Genomic DNA, 17,679 nt, shown 5'->3' on the forward strand with positions numbered 1-17,679 from the left:
GTTGTATCTGTATTTGTTCATGCTGGGATTACTACTGTTTATTATTATGAAGTAAAAGGTACTGCTGAAAAACTGGTGCTAAAGGATTTAACTTTATCTGAGGTCTTTAGCTGAGTAAAGTAAGGATTGCCTCTACTGTAAGTTTAGATAATTGTAATTAATAATGGGTTTTAAAGCTCAATAATCAAGCTGCTGACTGTCGGTTCACACAAGTCTATGTTTACGCCGTGTTTGACTGTGTCAGAGGGATCTCGAGTGTGATGGAAAAGCAGAGCAGACTGGAGACTGACTCGGGCAGGTGCAAGGACACGCAAACAATCGACGAGACAACAGAACAGGAACAGCGTAACGATGCTGCTAGAAATAGCGCCTGCCCTTGTTGAGGCAAGGCGAGCAGAAAGAGCACGTGGCGGTGCGGAGAGGGTGCTGTGCTGGATTGTTCAATAGAAGTTCAGTTTTCTGTTTTGTAAAAAGAGTAAACCATCTGCTCTCCCTCTGGGATTCGGGGCTTGGCTTCATCTAACTGCTGCTTTCCCAGGAAACGGGTCAGTAATTTTATCGCTTAAATTCAATGTGGTATCTTTGGCTACGCTAGACCTAAAAATGTTGGGTTTGGGGCGTGGGATGTTTCTTAAACTGTGAGTGATTCAGTCCATTCTTAAGCAATGCGAGTCAATGATTAAGTGCTTTAGCGAGCTGGCACAGTTGGCCAGCAAAGAACTGACAAAGACTGAAAATTGAGAGACGGTGATGATTTTTATTAGGCAAAAGTTATAATAAATTCAATTTGTTGCGTTAGAGTAGCTGCCCCATGAGAGTGATTTATGTGGGATAAACTGTGGAGGCATAAAGAAGCAGCAGTAGGGCATTTCATAACAAAATGATATTTGATTTTACTCTCACTTAAGTAGTTTTTGCTTGGAGAGTCTGTACAAACAGAGTGCGAGGAATGCATGACTTTTAGTGGGTACACAGCACAGTGTAATAAAACTAATACTGAGGACAGTGTGTGCCTTTTAAATGGGGTTCACAGCAAGTTTTCATATTTACAGGGGGAGGCAGAAAACCACTTAAGCCAGCAGCGTGCTTGTAAAGAATCGCCAGTGGGGAAAGACCCTAAAAAGTGGGAATTGTGTGTTAGTCTAAGAGCATGCGTTTATATGAGCGGAGATAAAATTTCTACACTGAATGCAAAAGCCTTTTTTCTGCAGCAGTGGGAGTAACTGTTTCATTTACGTGCCTCTGGATGCTGCACGTGGATGGACATCATCATTATTCACAGTTAAATACCAGGGACCTCTGTAACACGGGACTGCATTCTAATAAACAGGCTCAAGTGTTTGTTATCATATTTGTGACAGAGTCACCCCTGCCTATTTACATATGTGCTTATGCATCATTGAGTATGAGTGTATGCAAGTACCCTGCTGTTTGTTTTTCTTTCTTTTAGCACAATATTAGAGGAAGAGAAGGTCCAGCAGAAGGAGAGAAACAGGATGGAGATGAGGAGACAGGTCACTGTTTCGTGGGATTCTGGAGGGTCTGATGAAGCACCACCAAAAGTAAGACACTACCACACCACATGTGTTTGTGTGTCTGTGCGTTTGTGTTCGTACGAGTGCACAGTGGTGTTTTCTGTGCTGTTGACACCCTGATCATTGCAAACACTGAGTGCTTTATAGCCACAATTACAGACTTTTAGTATTCTTTCTTTTGGATTTGTGATAGGTTTGTTTCCAACTTGTTGTATTACCCAAATATCTAAGTGTTAAGCACTGTTAAGTCTAAAGAGGAGAAATCAGCAAGTTTATGTTAACACTTTTCACATGATGACTTGTCAGTTTGCACCCTTGTGATGCAGTCAGACGAGTCATAGCAGAAGTCAAAACAAAAAGATTTAAGCTCTTTCATACAGACTTTTCAAGGAGTGCCGTGTGTGTCTGTGTGTGTGTCTGTGTGTGTGTGACCACGTCCCTCCTTGTAAAAATGCTAACACTGAAAAGGAAGGAATGGATTAACTTGATATAGTCTTTGATTTTTGATTTTTCTTTCTGCATTCAAATCGCCGTTTGTATTTCAGTGATGCCAGAGTTTCCTATTATGCTTTTTCACTATGATGATTGTGATGACTGTGCAAATGCGTGACCACAACCAAACCCTGTTACACAAGACAAGAACAAGAAGAGAAAACTTTTTTCTTTCTTCTTTTCCTTTTACTTTGTCATCATCCAATCTGAAAACCAGACTTGTCTCTTATTTTTTCTCACAAATGCACAATTCTTTAACTGTTCTGTTTGCTAATCCATAAACCCAGCCCCCAACTGCTACCATTACTCCTCACAGCTTGTTGCCTCAGCTGCTGGTTGCTTTATCCTCACTTACGGCCTTATGCTACCCTGCTGTTAGCATCTGATTTAACTGCTTCCTTCGACTGCAATGAAAGCCAGATGTCTCGAGCAGAAGTTCATGAGATGGAGATATGTTTTTTTTAAAGGGTTAGGGTCAGGCTAGTTTTGTTTGCCAGTAAACAGCTGGTTCATTGGCAACATAATGAATTGAAGCTGTTGGTTTGGGAATCTTGATGCATGCTCAATCATTCAGGTAAGGGAATCTTAAAAAGTTTATTTTGTTCATCTGGACGTAGTGAAGTGAAGAAGTCAGTTGGATGAGCAATAAAATGTTTCTGCTACTGAAAACGCTACGTCCAGATGAACACAATCAACTTTTTAGGATTGGTTTGAGTACAATCTGTAAGCTTATTTGCTGCATGACTTAGGATACAGTTGTGTACATCTCTGTCTATGCTTTATCTCTTCCCGGCTGTCACACTGTGACACTTTTATTTCGACATGTCCCTCCTCTACCTTTGTGTTTCTGTTTGCAGCCCAGCCGTCGTCCCTCCCTGCAGCCCACCTTCAGTATGGATTGTGTTTCTGCTCCTTCTCATCTTCACTGCCATCAAAAACAGTGCTTTGCCTCGCAGCTTTCCCTCTGCACTGGGAACCCTCATCCTCACCTTCCCACTTATCCTCTCAACTTATCATCTCTAAAACGTCTGCAGCATTTTTCCTCTTCTCCCAGCCCTCAGCCTGAGTCACCCCCTCAAAACAGCAGTTATTACAGCAGCTCTTTGTCTCCCTGCAACCCAGAGTTAAATAGTGAATTCAAATCTTACTCCTCCCTGTTGGTTCAAGAACAAACTAATGTCTTTTTTCCACTTCACACACATTTGGACAGCCTGTCCAGCAGCAGCTGCCCACGAAAGACAAATCCACCTACTAACAGCCACCTGCTCCCTTCCTCCCATTCAAAGTCAAACAACACCCACTTCCATCCCCGGCATTTCTCTCCTTTCCTTTCACAGTCCAGTCCCAACTTTAACTCTCTGCCCTTCAGCACGTCAGATGTTTGTCCCCACACCCTCCATAGCATCCAGCCCGAGTCAAATTTTGATCTTAAGACCCTGCAGTTGCACAGAAACAGCAGCTCTCATACCCACCGTCAGACTAATCGCAGTACTCCACTCCAACTGCACTCTGACGCCCAGACCTGCCATCCTGCTGTGCAGTCATGTGAGAAGTCCCCGCTCCCCCCTCTTGCCCCACACACAGTAGCATCTGCCTGTAATCTGTCCTCTACCCACCTTCACCCATCCAGCCAAATGCATAACCTCCCCATAACTACCCACGTACCTTTTTCCATCCTCTGCTCTGAAAGACCCAAGTCTACACCATTGAAGGCAGGTGGTGTGCTGCTAAACTACACTAAAGCTTTTCTACTAACAGGAACAAATGTGAGTGCACGTATTTAAAAAAAGAAAAAGAAAAACGCTGCAACAGTCCCATTAGTGATGCATGTTGGGTAGCTCAACATAAGTAAATAGTTACTTTTTTTAACATTATTTTATGTGAACATTGATTTTCACAATCTAAATTCCATTTTCAACATAAAGTGGGATGAGAGTTGCAGCATTTTTTAATACTCTCCACTGAGAAGTAAAACTCTAATCTTTAGACCATTATCATAATTACTGTGCAGGAGGGAGTTTTTTCCATGGGTTTATGCTAAGACTGCTTGCATGCTTTGTTCTCGCAGGACAGGCCATTGAAACGTCCTCTGCACTCTGCGATTGAATGCGGCCACATATATTTGTGTTTGCGTCTGTCGGGCATAGTTTTGACGTGTCCTCGGATTAATGCACCCTATTTCTGGCTTGTTCAGGAATGCCTTCAACGAATCCTTAATCCAGTGGGCTAACACTGACTAATCGAACAAACATGACACTTCTGTGGAGTGCATGTTAAATCAAAAAACACAAATATCTGATCAGTTTTGGTGAGGTCCAGAGGCAAATGTAACACAGTAACACACTGTGATTAAATACCCTCTAAGCATATGGACCTGCTTATGCATTGTACTATATCACATTCCTTTATTGCATAATATTATTAAATCAGGTTGTCTCACTGAGATCTTTTTCAAGTGAGATCTATGCAGAAAAGATATTCAAAGTACTAGTGTTTAGATGAACATGTGAAGACCGTAACTATAAATACCAGATGAGGGTAAAAGGCCTGCGTGTGTCACATGTGTACACTCTGTCACCTTGAACCAGGTTATGGGTGGCAGCCAGTAGTAGTAGTAGTACACACAAGCTCTAGGTAATCCTGTTTTCAGGGTAAAAGGTCAGTCTCATGGCAGCACACAAACACCATTCACATATTTTCTGTCTTGAAGTGTATGGCTTCTTGTAAAATAAATATATATGGCTACAATTTCGCTAAAGGTGAGAAATCAGCGAGGAACAAGCTTTCACATTGGCCTGTTTGGCTCTTTGCTGAAAAGTTCAATCCTCACCACAACCAGGATCAGCTCCTGTTATTGGACATGATTATATGTCCTCCTGAGATCGAACTGGGGAACTTTTGTTTATTAGGTAATGTGTGAATCACTACACTGAGAAAAGCTTTAATCACTCCTTTCTTGTGGAGCTTTGCCATGGCGTCACACTTGTAACAATGCATGTCTCTCAAAATTATTGAATTGATTCAAAAATAAATAAATAAAAATTCCACTTACTGTTTTTCCAAACTGTGCTGTGCAGAAATTGTATTTTTAAATGACACACTCTGTTCAAAGGTGTAGTAACTGGATTTCAGAACCTCTGAACCGTACATCAGCAGCATCTCAAACCAAAAAATCTTTCATTTCAACCACATCTATCCCCCCTTCTCCTTTTTTGTTTCATTTAGATTAAAGAAAATAAAGAGAAGAGCAGCAAAAATGTTTTCAGGCTATCATACGGAGCTGAGATGAAAAGAGTGCATATAAATTTGGTAAATAGCACGAAAGGCGCACTAGCCGAACACTCCACTAAGAGTGCTCGATCTGTACATTTTTGGAACACAGTTGATTTCAAATCCAGTTTTAATTCAAGGGATTTAACAAAATATTCCTGTAAATGTTTATGACACATATTAGAAATTGTGTCACTGTCCAAATACTTATGGGCCTGACCAAATCTCACCTCAGCACTTTCAGAGGGACAGGCTCACAAACACTAACATGATGAACAGATTTGGATTGTACCATGGTGGTGGCTCACTATGAGCTTTTAACTCTATGTGCTTTATTTGATGCTGCTTGAGTTGAATATCTCATATAAACGCTAAGTGCTGTATCCTGTAAATGCTAAAGGTAGTTTGAAAAATGAAGATAAATTGCTTCTAGGCATATCAAGCACCATTTTACAGAACAAACCAAATCCGCATGCGCCTATTGCAGTTTTGTGTAGTAACAATTACCTCAAACACCAAAAAAAGTTTATGGTGTTTATGAAGGCATTTCCTGCTCATGTACATAAACCTTTTCAATTCAAAGCAACTCTTCGAGCAAGGTCATAGAAACCTCTTAGCTGGTTGCACATGGATGCAATGGTCAGAACCTGCATGAACGTCAGAAGTGCATCAGCTTATTTGTTTCTCAAATGGTCTAAACTCCTGTAACTATTATGTTTTTACATTAGGTGGTGCAGTTAATCCAAAATCCTTTCTTTATTTGGTTATTAATGATGAAATTCAGTTATTCACCCAAAGCTTTGCAGATATTAGCCAATGTTTGGCTTTATTAGCCGGTGTGATTAATTTCCCATCTGTCTGTCCCTGTGTGTTTATCTTCCTATTTTTATCTTGGGTATTCCCAGGGAAACCTCCCTCCCTGTGGATTGACTGCCAAAGGAAAATTAACCTTCCAAGATATAGTTTTGTTCATGTAAACCCTTCCATGTGTGAGCCTGTCCACAAACAGGCTGAACGTTTCCATCGTTTGCCCTGACTGTGTCTGAACATTTGAAGCCAGTTTTTGTCTCGTCTTCAGTGTCTTTGTCTTGTCTGCTTCTCTTTGTCCTTTCTCCCCCTCCCTTTCTGTTTATTTTTCCCATTTTTATTTTCTTTCCTTGTCTCCTTATTATCCCACTTTGCCTTTCTTTGCATTCTGCCTCCCTCTTCATGTGTTGTTGTCTCTCGTCTTGCTGTCGGAGGTGTGGTCCAGAGAAAGCTACTATGAGAGACTGTGGAAGGTAGAGGTTACAACACTGCCGTGCTGGAAACGAGCTCAATGTGTTAGAGAAGTTCAAATCATTAAGAAAAAAGTGTGTCCAGAAAACAGTTCATCAACTGTGCATCAACCAGCAGCAGAGGAAACAACACCGTGGGTTCACCAAGCACTTCTGTTTTTAGCTGAAACTACAAGTGAGAGGAAGAGTATCCTGTGTTAGAGAGCTGCTGATCTCTACTAAACTTTGCTCCTCTGGCCAACAACACAGAGCAGATGATTGTTCTGCTTATTGGGAATATTTTAAACTCCTTTTGCTTTTATAGTTCATAAGCGTGCTTGAAAGAGAGGTCTTGGTGAACATGTAACTCACCTGCATCACATCTAACATGTGAGCAGCAGATTGTCTCATAGTTGTCTAGCAGTTCTCCATGGGTGTCGTGGTTTGTAGTCGTTCGACTAACAGCTTGCTGTACTTGCAGCCCAGTGGGTGTTCCCTGTTTTGATTGACAGCTAACCCGGCCACACAAACAGCTCCTGGGGGGGTTTGTGTGTTGATTGTCTGAATGAAATGTCTTCTAACATTTCTTTGGAGAAAATATAATTGTTACAAATATAAAGTGTTATAACTGCACCTTTGCTTTTCCCACCTGTCTTTCTGTATCTCAAAATACCTTTCCTTGATCTTTCTTTCTGTCTTTCTCTTCCTTTTTTTCTCATTTTCCGCCTCTGTAGCCAAGTAGACCTGGCTATCCCAGTCCTCGCTCAAGTGAAGGTTTTTACCCCAGTCCCCAGCATCCTGGACACTATCAGGTATGTAGACGAACTCAACAGCTCTGTCACTGCATGTGTACTTGCTATAATTGCATCAACGTCTTGAGATTTTTCAGAATCAAAACATTAAGGACAACCTTGTGTCTCTGTCCCTGTCTTCACTTCGGTTTCAGATGGCAGGCTATCCAGGCCCTCACACACTCCCCTCTGTGCCTAGCGCCTTGTACCCACCTCAGGCGGCAATGCTGGACACCCACCACGCACACACACACCCCCGCCACCATGTCCACACCCATTCACACGCACAGCTCCTTCCCCAGCCTCACGGACAGGATATGGCGCTGTGGGGCTCTATGATGGAGGTAGGACTCTAATTTCACTCTTATAGACATGCGCGCGCGCACACACACACACACACACACACACACACTCACTCACTCACTCACTCACTCTGAAATCAGACTCAGACAACTTTATTAATACACAAAAAGGGAAATTTAGTTGCAAACTCAACTAAGATGTGACGCAGGCACAAATTAGCAAACTATGATGTCAAAAAACAAAAAAACCTATATAATAAACAAATAGAATAACAAGGACATTTGTCCAAAAATCAACAGTCATAGAAAAATTCATCTAATTATCCCCTTGAGAGTTCAGTGATCTCATAGCTGAGGGAAAGAAGCATTTTAAGCTGTGATGTGAGTTTTGTGCTGTTTGTTGGTTGTGGTCACTGGCTGTTACGCTACATGTATACAATAAGTGAAACGCAGTCATGTGACCAGAGGTCATAGAAAGGCATTCAAATTCAGCAACTTCAAGAAAACTCTGCTTTCAGTGTAAAGCGAGTCCCAAAATAAAAAAGCAATTGAAGTGGAAATCACTGAGAGGACAGGATACCATTGATTAACACCTGACAGGCTAATAAATACATTAAAAGGTTACCTAGACAACCTGAAACTCTACTAGTGGCCACGAATCATCTTTTCAAGTGTGACAAACATATTGTTTCTTCTGTGGAGGCAGTTACACACCAGTCACACTGTTGTTGTTTTTTTTAATGGGTTGCAAAAGTTTTCCAGTTTCCACACCAGTTTTTTTTCACAGAAACACCCCCCTGACACCTCAGTTGTTTTTAGTATTTGCGTCCACCACCTCAGTTCAGCCTCTCATCAGTCTGGTGTATATGTGTGTTCATCTCCATGTCTGGCTGTGTGTCCCCGTGCTGGTGTGCATGTCTGTTATGCTATGCTTGACTTTCTGTTGCACGTTTGTGTGTGTGGATGTGTGTGTGTGTGTATGTGTGTGTGTAGGACAGGGCAGTAGACATGCAGCAGTGTGTAGGCCAGCAGTGCCTGTTAATGGAGGAACAGCTGATCATACAACAGCAGCAGATGGAGGAGGATCAGAGGTGGCTGGAGCAGGAGGAAAGGCTGCTGGTAAAGCACACCCATGCACAACTGACACATGCACACTACGGATGCTGTCACAGTGCATTTAATTGAGATTTACTTTGTCTTGCTTCTGTATGGTTGGCTAGATTTAAGCAGCTGTGTGGGGTAAACAAAAATGTCTAAAGACTAGCGCATTTGTGCAGCCCTGAACATGCCTCTTTGCAGCAATAAAGGAAAAGCAGCTACATTTAAGGAAGTTTGACGTGTTCTTGTTGGATTTATTTTGTGCTTTTCTGAGAGGTTGTGTATGGTGCATTGTGTCAGTGCTCACTGTAAGGAAAAGATGTCTTGTTTAGTTGCCGTCTTTTTGCATGCTGTCGTAATTCCGTATTCAGAAAGTGTAATCACTTAGTTTGGACTCATTTTTTAAAAAGTTTATCATTGTGTCAACACACATAAATATACTTAAGCTCTTAAATTATTTGATTTGAAAACACTATTGCACTTAAATGTGTGTTTTTACCGTGGTCCTGAGAGCTCAGTGCATTGCAACTTAAGAAAACACAAGCGAATCAAACCAACAGGAAACCATTCTCGCTAATTTCCTAGCACGTATGCAACACGAAGACAAATAAAATGCTGCAAAGTGAGAAAATGCCACCAGATACTGAAAGGAATTTAATGGAAATGCTCATTAAGAAGTGCAGAAGCGTGTTTGATATTGCCTTGAAGTTACTGAAGTCTCGTAGCTGTGATGGGAAATGAGCTGTATTCGATTTCGCTGTGACGTGGTCACACTCCTGAAAAATCTGACCTGTATATGATTTACAACCACACACAGAAGTGGGAAAAATGAAAATCTGCTACGTGAGAATATTAGATGTCAAATGTGATTTGTGTTGTTCACATTGTAATAAAAAAAAGTTCACTAAGAGTCGCATAAGAGCAAAAGGGGGAAAAACAGAGTTGAAACCCTTTTCTCTGCAGTCTGAATTCAGCCACAGACATTTGAAGTTTGAGGTGAAGGTGTCAGTGGTGTCAAGCTGATTATATTTTTTTTTTAACAGCACTGCAGTTTGAGTTGTCTGCTGCGGCGTCTTTGAGCTAGAAACCTTAAGGCTGCTATTACAGTGACCCTGCTCTGATGTGCTGCAGTCAGTGCTGGTTAGAGAAAGAATCAGTTAGGATGCCTCCAAAAGTCTAGTTCCTATGTGGTTATGAAAATGACTGTCGTCTTCAAAAGAGTTTTACAATGACCTGTTAAACAGTTACTGTGCAGTATTTCATCAACTTACATTCCTCCTTAATACCATGCTGCTGAAGCCTCGGCACTGCAGCAATGTGCAAATGTAGATTAATTACACTTTGCTTTTTTGCACAGGATATGCATAAGCATCACATAAGTCTCATCAATTGTGTTCATTCATAGCATGTGCTGACATATATGGGTGAAGTGTGTGGACAATAACGTCCATGTCTTCACAGTTTAAAAAAAAAAGTTAATCTGTACTTCCTGTGAGTCACTTTCTGGTTTGGAATTTACAAAGAAGAAAACGTGTCTCCTCTGATTGTTAGTAATGGGCAGTGTTGGGTAAGTTACTTTAAAATAGTAACTTAGTTACATTACTAGTTACTTCTCTCAAAAGTAACTCAGTTACTTCAAGTTACTCGTTACTTTCAAAGTAACTAGTTACTAGGGAAAGTAACTTTGGTTTTACTCAGAATTTTCTTGTTAATGTGTTGCTTCCATAACTTTGCCAGTCTTCTAGCTTGCTTACTTGCCACAAGTGCACTGTGCCACCTACCAATAGAAAGGAAAAGATAATGTGCATATTTCCACGAGAGAAATCCCACGCCTGGACCGTCATTGACTGCTGCCATGATTCTAGCCTACGTCACAGCGTCATGTGCGCCTTTTACATCCAACACAAAAACTGCAGTCGTGGTGCTTTGATTGTACTCAGAACTCGGAAATTCTGCCTTCTGAATAGGAAGATGTAGGCAACACCAGACTGCAGATGAGCTGCATACAGAGCTGGACTGGGACAAAAAAATCGTCCTGGGCATTTTGACTAGAGACCAGCCCACCATTATAGGAAAAATCATAAAGCCTTTGAATGAAAACAAACGCTGTTGTGACAGTGATGTACACTGTTTTGATGGTATATATGCATCAATCTATCAATCGTTTGTTGTAAGATTCAGATAATTATTTTTTAAAAGCTAGACATTTTAAATGAGAATAAGAAAGAAAAGTATTTCTTTGTGCCCCCCTTTCCCTGTTAATGCCCTACCTGGCCCCCCTGGCAACACTTTGCTAGATCCGCCCCTGCACAGTTACCAGCTGTCAGCTACTTAGAAAAGGATCCTGGGGTTATTTGTCTCTCAGAAACAGTTCATAACTTCAACTCATTCATGTCACCTAAAAGGTAAACCTGTTTCTCCATCACAGCTCTGATGATCCAGTAAGGACATCTCCTGGTTTCATCTTCATGTTTCCCTCTCACCAGATAACCAAACCATATCATGACCAGCAGCTTTTTTGCAGCTGTGGCTCCAGCAAACATCAGCTGATACTAGAAATTAATATTAAATACATTCTAACGATAGCTGATCAAGCTTAAACGTGCTGCTGTTGTTTAGCGCAACATCCGCTGGTTTCCTCCCCTTTCGGCGCAAAGTGAGCGATAAACAAACAAGAGAGAAAAGCCGATCAGCTGATCATTGATCAGTTTCATGATTGAAGTAGAAACGGGAGAGGGAGGGGGAGAGAATGAGAGGCAGCTGTGCAGCGTAAACACAGAATAACTCCAGCTTTGTGCCTTTTTCATTGTAGCTGAAGTCCGGGACAAACTGTTCCTTTTCACCTCAATAAGAAACGCGTAATATTTTCTCTGAATACCAGACGGGACAGTTGGCAACTCTAATAACTTATGAACAAAATAAAGTTCAACATCATTAACTTCATAGCACCACCCAGCTGTATAGAAACTCCGTCATGCTAGCTAGCACGCAGTACGGAAAAAGTCAGAATAACGAAAATAAACTCCACCTAAACTTGGTTTATATCTGACCCAGAGAGACTGCAGGTCATAACTTCTTACCTGAAGTTCAGTTCACACTTGGACCGGCGGCCGCCTCGGGTCTCTTTTCCTTCTGCGTCCCTTTTCCTTCATCCACCTGCTGGCCTCCACCACTTGCTAATGTTATTGAATCTGTGGAAGCTCCGCGATGCCACCACACGAAGTAACGAGTAACGACCCTATCTAAATCCCAGTAACGAGTAACGCGTTCCTAGTTTTGGCATAATAACTAGTTACCGTGCTCGTTACCACAATAATAACGTAGTTACTGTAACGCGTTACTTAATAACGCGTTAGTCCCAACACTGGTAATGGGTAGCTGGATACCACTCAGTTCTTCTGGTAAGACTCATCCAGACGAAGATGAGTGAGCGCAGGGTTTGACATGACAAGAAGAGGTTGGCAAAGAGGGGTTTTTTTAATGTAGGATGCACTTTTCTGTGAACACAGAATTAAGGAACTGTCTGGGTTTTTTTGTTGGAGTTTTTCTTTTTTGCTTAAGACTTTTATAGTGCGTGTTTGTGTGCGTGCATGTAAGAGAGAGTGAGTTTGTAGGCAGGTGTGGCCTGTGCAAATTCCAGGCTAATGATAGGCTTACAGAATCTGACAGCCCAGTCAACAGTCTGTCTTTGACCCACAACCACTAAATGACAACACGCGAGATTACTGAAAAGATGGGGAGGTATAAAGTGTGTGTGTAGGGGTGGGTGGGGGGTGTTTCTTATAGGCTGCCTGGTTTTTATAAGACTGTCACTTGAGCGAGGGACTAGAAAGGGGTGGGAAAGAAAGGGAGGAGAAAGGCAGGAGGTTTTGGGAAAGAAGGGTAGACACGCTCGCATACTGACAGCTTGTTGGCAGCGTGCTTCTTCCCTCCTCCTCTCCTTCCCTCTCTCTGTGCGTCACCGTCAGACATAAGAGTGGTGGAGGCAGGAAGCTGGAGTTGAATCTGAAGTCTTCTCTGGATGAAACTTGCAGCACTGACAAGGTTACAGAGAAAACCAGACAGTAACAGAGGGTACAGTGCGAGATACTGGAAAGATCCCGAGATAACAGCAGAGACTAAACGCCTCACACGAACGGTTCACACATCAGGCTTCTTTGATGAACTCTGCGGCGATGCTGGTCTTCAAGTCCTGTCTTGGAAAGCTGGTATGAGTGGATATGTGTGTGTCAGAGAGGGCAATGAGTGGGACTTTGTGGTTGTTTTGTGTGTGGTTTTATTTCGGTTTGCATGGCAGCACCAATAGAAACATTTTTCTTAAGTTAACTTTGTGTGGAGGATCCAAAAAAGCCTTTTGGACACTACACCTTTGTGTATCCTGCGTTCCAGTCTTCATAGGAGGTTTTGTGTTTGGACAGTTGTGCTTTTTTTTTTCTGCCACAGCTTCATCATTTATCCATGAAGTCTATCTCTTTTTTTTGTGAAACATTTGGATTATTTGAAAAAATCCCTACTGCAAATCGAAGTATATGTATATGGATTTGGTAAATGGAGATGTAATGTTTGATTGTTTGTGATTGCTTAGAAACCCGACACGAGAAGTTCAAGAGGTAGTCTGGACAGAGAAGACAGTGGACTCCAGCCACCGGTAAGTTCCTTCTTCTTGTTTCTCATTAATTAGTTATACCCATTCACATCAGGACAATAACTCACAAACATTCCTACAGGTGCGAGTTGAACTGTCTCTGTTTCTTTCTTTCTAAACTTTCACTGTCCAAATCTTGTCCAATTTGCTGTCCCCGCCACTTTATGAATGGGAAGTTATTTTCCTGAAGTGTTTGTGTTTTTAACCACGGAGGATGTCTGATGAAGACGAATGTTGACGGACGTCCGTGTTATGGTCAGACTCACTGCTGCGGCGTGTGTTTGTTTTCTTTTCAACTGACTGATTCAGGGACAGGAAGTGACCTGTTGAGGGTAAAGTCAGCAATGTGGGGTCAGCAGTTTCTCACAAACTGGATATTAATGGAAGGGTTTTGCACTCAGTCCCAGAGTGTCCTGGTGGCCGATTTTAGTGATTGTCCATCTGTAAATAAATACTTCAGAGTGTGAGAAGCAACGTTACTGGTAAAGGATGTAAGATCTGGGCACTGCTGGCAGCCCTTTGGTTGCACACAAAACACAGAGTTGCTGAGATATTTGCATCTTGCAACTTCTCCCCTTTCCTCCTGTTGTAATATCTAGTGTGTGTGTGCGTGTGTGTAACTGTATCCCAAAGCTGGAATCTCTGCAGCTGAACGCAGAGTTGCATGTTGATGTTATTTCCCCAATGCCAGCAGAAGTTGTTTCAGCAGTCTGAAGTTGCCATGAGTTAGATATTTCCGTCTCTGTAATTCATCTCACTGCTTGTCCTCCTCCTCCTCCCATTGAATGGTTGTGGTTTGTGGTGGGAAAATCTCCCTCGTTCGTGTGTGTGTGTGTGTGTGTGTGTGTGTGTGTGTGTGTGTGTGTGTGTGTGTGTGTGTGTGTGCGTGCCTTGGTGGAGTATTTTTGGGTGTTGGTGGTTGTCAGACCACAACACAATGATGGCACCATGGCTTTTGAGTCCTTCTGTGCTGTTTTCTCACACACACAAAACAACAGGGATGCAGTAAAAATACAATAAATTTAAATATGTAACATTCCTGGCATTTTGTTCTCACAACCATCACATCATGTAAACATGCTGCAGTTTTAAAATGCTAGCTCTAACAAAAGAAACACTTTGACAGGAAGAGGATGACAAAACAAACAGAATATTTTTGTTACCATAAGTTACCCAACGCAGGACCACACAGCACAAAATAACAGGCACAGCTCCTCTGCCGCAAATGACTGTGAGCTAGCTGTGTGCGAGCTGAGGCTCGGTGTCACATGACAAAGTAAATTGGATTCTGTGCTGAGGCCGCTGGTGGTTTAAAGCTGTGAAGTTCTAATTTCCTGCAAAGCTTCTGATTATGTCTGCGTCTGTGCAATCGCTAACCCAGTGCTTTGTTTTGTTGTTTGTTTGTTTGCGCAGACAGGAAACCAGCACATATACCAGCCCGTTGGCAAACCAGGTAATAGATGGGGCCTCAACTCCGCCACAATTACAGGAGGGCAACCACTATTGTTATATGCTGTCTTCTCTTTCTCCCAAGATGTGTAACTTACACATATACCATCACACAGTGTAGCACGCTGTGTATCTCTGAGGTCAGCGTCTGTCTGCAGGGTTTAGTCTGTGGTCACAGTAAGACAGATCCAGCTGTGAACCTGCTGGCCTGCTAGTGAGAACACCAACCTCTGGTTATATGGACTCAAACAGCATGTCATGTTCAGTATGTTCAGTGCTCAGAGCGTTAATATACAGAGAAAACAGAAACATATAGTAGCCAGCTGGGGGATGATTTTCCAGGATGGAATATCATTTTTGTCCATTTAATGTTTCCTGATTCCTGATAGATACTAATGTAGAGGAAGAGAGACGTTTCATACTTGAAACAGTTTGTGGGAGACTTTATAAATCAATCAAAACTTTATTCATACGACAATTTTAATACCACTTTGCAATAGAATGTTCTTTACAGAACATCATCAAATGCAGAAGAGAAAAAGAGGCTAAAAGGTGTGAAAAGAAGTAGAAAGCATAGATACAATTCAAATAAAAACCAAATCTTACGAGGTGACGCTTTGTTTGGCAAAACTTAGCCTGGAGTTAATTATAATCTGTGTTTTAATCTGAGCTGCTGCGAAACCAAAGTAAGCATCTGCCCACACTTCTTAGGAATAAATTGTGAGTAGAAATATTTTTGTACTTCACACGTTGTCGTATGTTGTTTCCTGCAGAGCATGTGGCCCCGCCAAAGAAACCCCCTCGACCTGGGGCCCAGTGCCAAGTAAGCAGCCTGGCCTGTCTAAATACTGGAGACAGTTACAATGATGGAGTCAAGGTACACACACACACGTGCATGAATGCATGAAGCAAAAGTACAAGCAGAAATACACACTGAATGAATGAATGAATGAAATGCTCCTCCAGTAGCACATGGAGGGACACATTTACCGAGTGGACACAGTGCATGTTTTGAATGCTTGGAGCATTAATATTTACCCTTGTATCTTCTTTCCTTTGGCTGCTCCGGCTCTCTCTCTCTCTCCCCTCCCCCTCACCCCCATTCTTCTCCGGCACTCTGCCTTACTGTTGACCCCTAGCCCTGGCGGGTAAGCAGCACACCGTCTGTGTGTGTTTACTGTGCGTCTTGTCTCCTGTTCCATATTGTTGTCCTACTCCTCCATCAGCCCTTTGATTTCTTTGTCCAACAAATCACATTCTGTTGTAGTATTAACTTCATCTCTGCACTTCCCCTTGTCTGTTTTCCTGCTTATATTGTCTTCTCTCCTTTTCTCAGATCTAAGTGCTTTTAACTTTTATAGATTTTTTTTTTATTTACTTGAGCACTAATTATATGCTTCTCTTTGTAATTAGTAGACAAGTGAGTCTTTAATAAGATTTAATCTTTTTTTTCTTCCCCAGTTAAGAATTAAAAGGTTTTCCTCATCCTAGTAAAATAGGGTCATATTTCTTACAGATTATAAAGCAGCTAGTTTTCAAATGCTTATTTTTTCTAGATAAATGCTTCAAGTGGTTTCAGTAGGTCATTGTGTGCACAGCGTTGTATTGTTTTCACTGTAGGCGGTGATTTACTGATTACCCAGAATTCAGTAAGGACTGGAAAAGCGAGGGCGTGAAGGGGAATGCAGAAAAAATGTGCAAAATGAAGTGAAATTGCAAAGAGGATTAGAGTTTATACATGCATGCATGCATGCATGACTGCGGGCGAGAGAAAGTCTTTGTATTCAAGATGTGGGAAGTATACCTGCAGGTAGTAGTCAGGTGATGTCACTGAGCAAGAGAGATGGTGAAGAAAATGGAAAGACAGAAATGAGAAAGCGCTTTATGTTAGTGCAAGATGATGATTGGTTTATATGGCAGGTTCAGGAAGATGTGACCTCCTACGGGGAATCTGTATTCAATTAAAATCCTCAACTGATAGGTTTACGGCACAGGTTATGGTAGTGTGACACTGCCATCTAGTGGCCAGAGAATACCTCTACATTTAGACATAGTATCTGATATTCAGAGTGCTGGTGTTGTTCCTGGATCATCATAATTAATGTTGGCCCAGGTTCAACATTGCAAGTGACAAATCAATGTTATGATGTTGTTATGATGTCATCGTCGACATGGAAACAAGACTTGCTGATGTCCACTCAGGAAAAAGTGCAAATAAGTGGGTGGAGAGGGTCAGGGTTAGGGCTATGGCTATGGTTACGGTGTTATGGTTAGGGTCGATGGTGTGATGGTGTTTCCATGTCGCAAAACAATGGCATCACAACATGGGTATATCAGATGCACTTAACATAAGTAGAAACATAATAGATATTAATTCACTCATTAATCTACTTGTTTAACTCTCTTGATTATTATTACTTTACTTTGGACCTTTAAATGTATCTAGTGTGTAAGGCGGATGAACGTCTTTACAATCTAGCAGGATTTGTGGAGGTAAATGTTTTAACAAATGTTTTGTTTTTTCATCCACACTGTTTCAGCTGGTTTTTGTCATCAGTCTCCCACACTTCTTTCCCAGGTACACATTCACTCAAAGAACCTCTCACTCACTGCTTTTTGTCTTCTTCTGTGGTTTAGCTGCAGCCTCAGGAGATAAGCCCGCCTCCCACCGCCAATCTGGATCGGTCGAACGACAAAGTGTACGAGAACGTGACGGGATTGGTCAAAGCTGTGATCGAGATGTCAAGCAAGATCCAGCCGGCTCCACCCGAGGAGTACGTGCCCATGGTCAAGGTAACAGAGGCACAAACGGCAGTTTGTTATTTCTCTGAAGTGGAGCTG

General features: G+C 41.9%; 1 protein-coding gene across 1 annotated transcript in view; it reads left to right on the forward strand.

Moving 5' to 3' along the window:
- The window catches only part of LOC146622575 (focal adhesion kinase 1-like), a 65,391-nt gene that overhangs the window by 41,770 nt on the left and 5,942 nt on the right, over positions 1 to 17,679 (forward strand). Inside the window, exons 23-30 of the mRNA XM_085366282.1 lie at positions 1,451 to 1,562; positions 7,288 to 7,365; positions 7,500 to 7,688; positions 8,640 to 8,765; positions 13,330 to 13,392; positions 14,803 to 14,842; positions 15,612 to 15,715; positions 17,476 to 17,631. Coding sequence (XP_085222408.1) covers positions 1,451 to 1,562; positions 7,288 to 7,365; positions 7,500 to 7,688; positions 8,640 to 8,765; positions 13,330 to 13,392; positions 14,803 to 14,842; positions 15,612 to 15,715; positions 17,476 to 17,631 — 868 coding nt within the window. The remainder of the gene's footprint in view (positions 1 to 1,450; positions 1,563 to 7,287; positions 7,366 to 7,499; positions 7,689 to 8,639; positions 8,766 to 13,329; positions 13,393 to 14,802; positions 14,843 to 15,611; positions 15,716 to 17,475; positions 17,632 to 17,679) is intronic.

Source organism: Diplotaxodon limnothrissa, linkage group LG11 (genome assembly GCF_057381915.1).
Source record: "Diplotaxodon limnothrissa isolate DT_005_m linkage group LG11, D_limnothrissa_male_GT1.1, whole genome shotgun sequence".
Classification (NCBI taxonomy): domain Eukaryota; kingdom Metazoa; phylum Chordata; class Actinopteri; order Cichliformes; family Cichlidae; genus Diplotaxodon; species Diplotaxodon limnothrissa.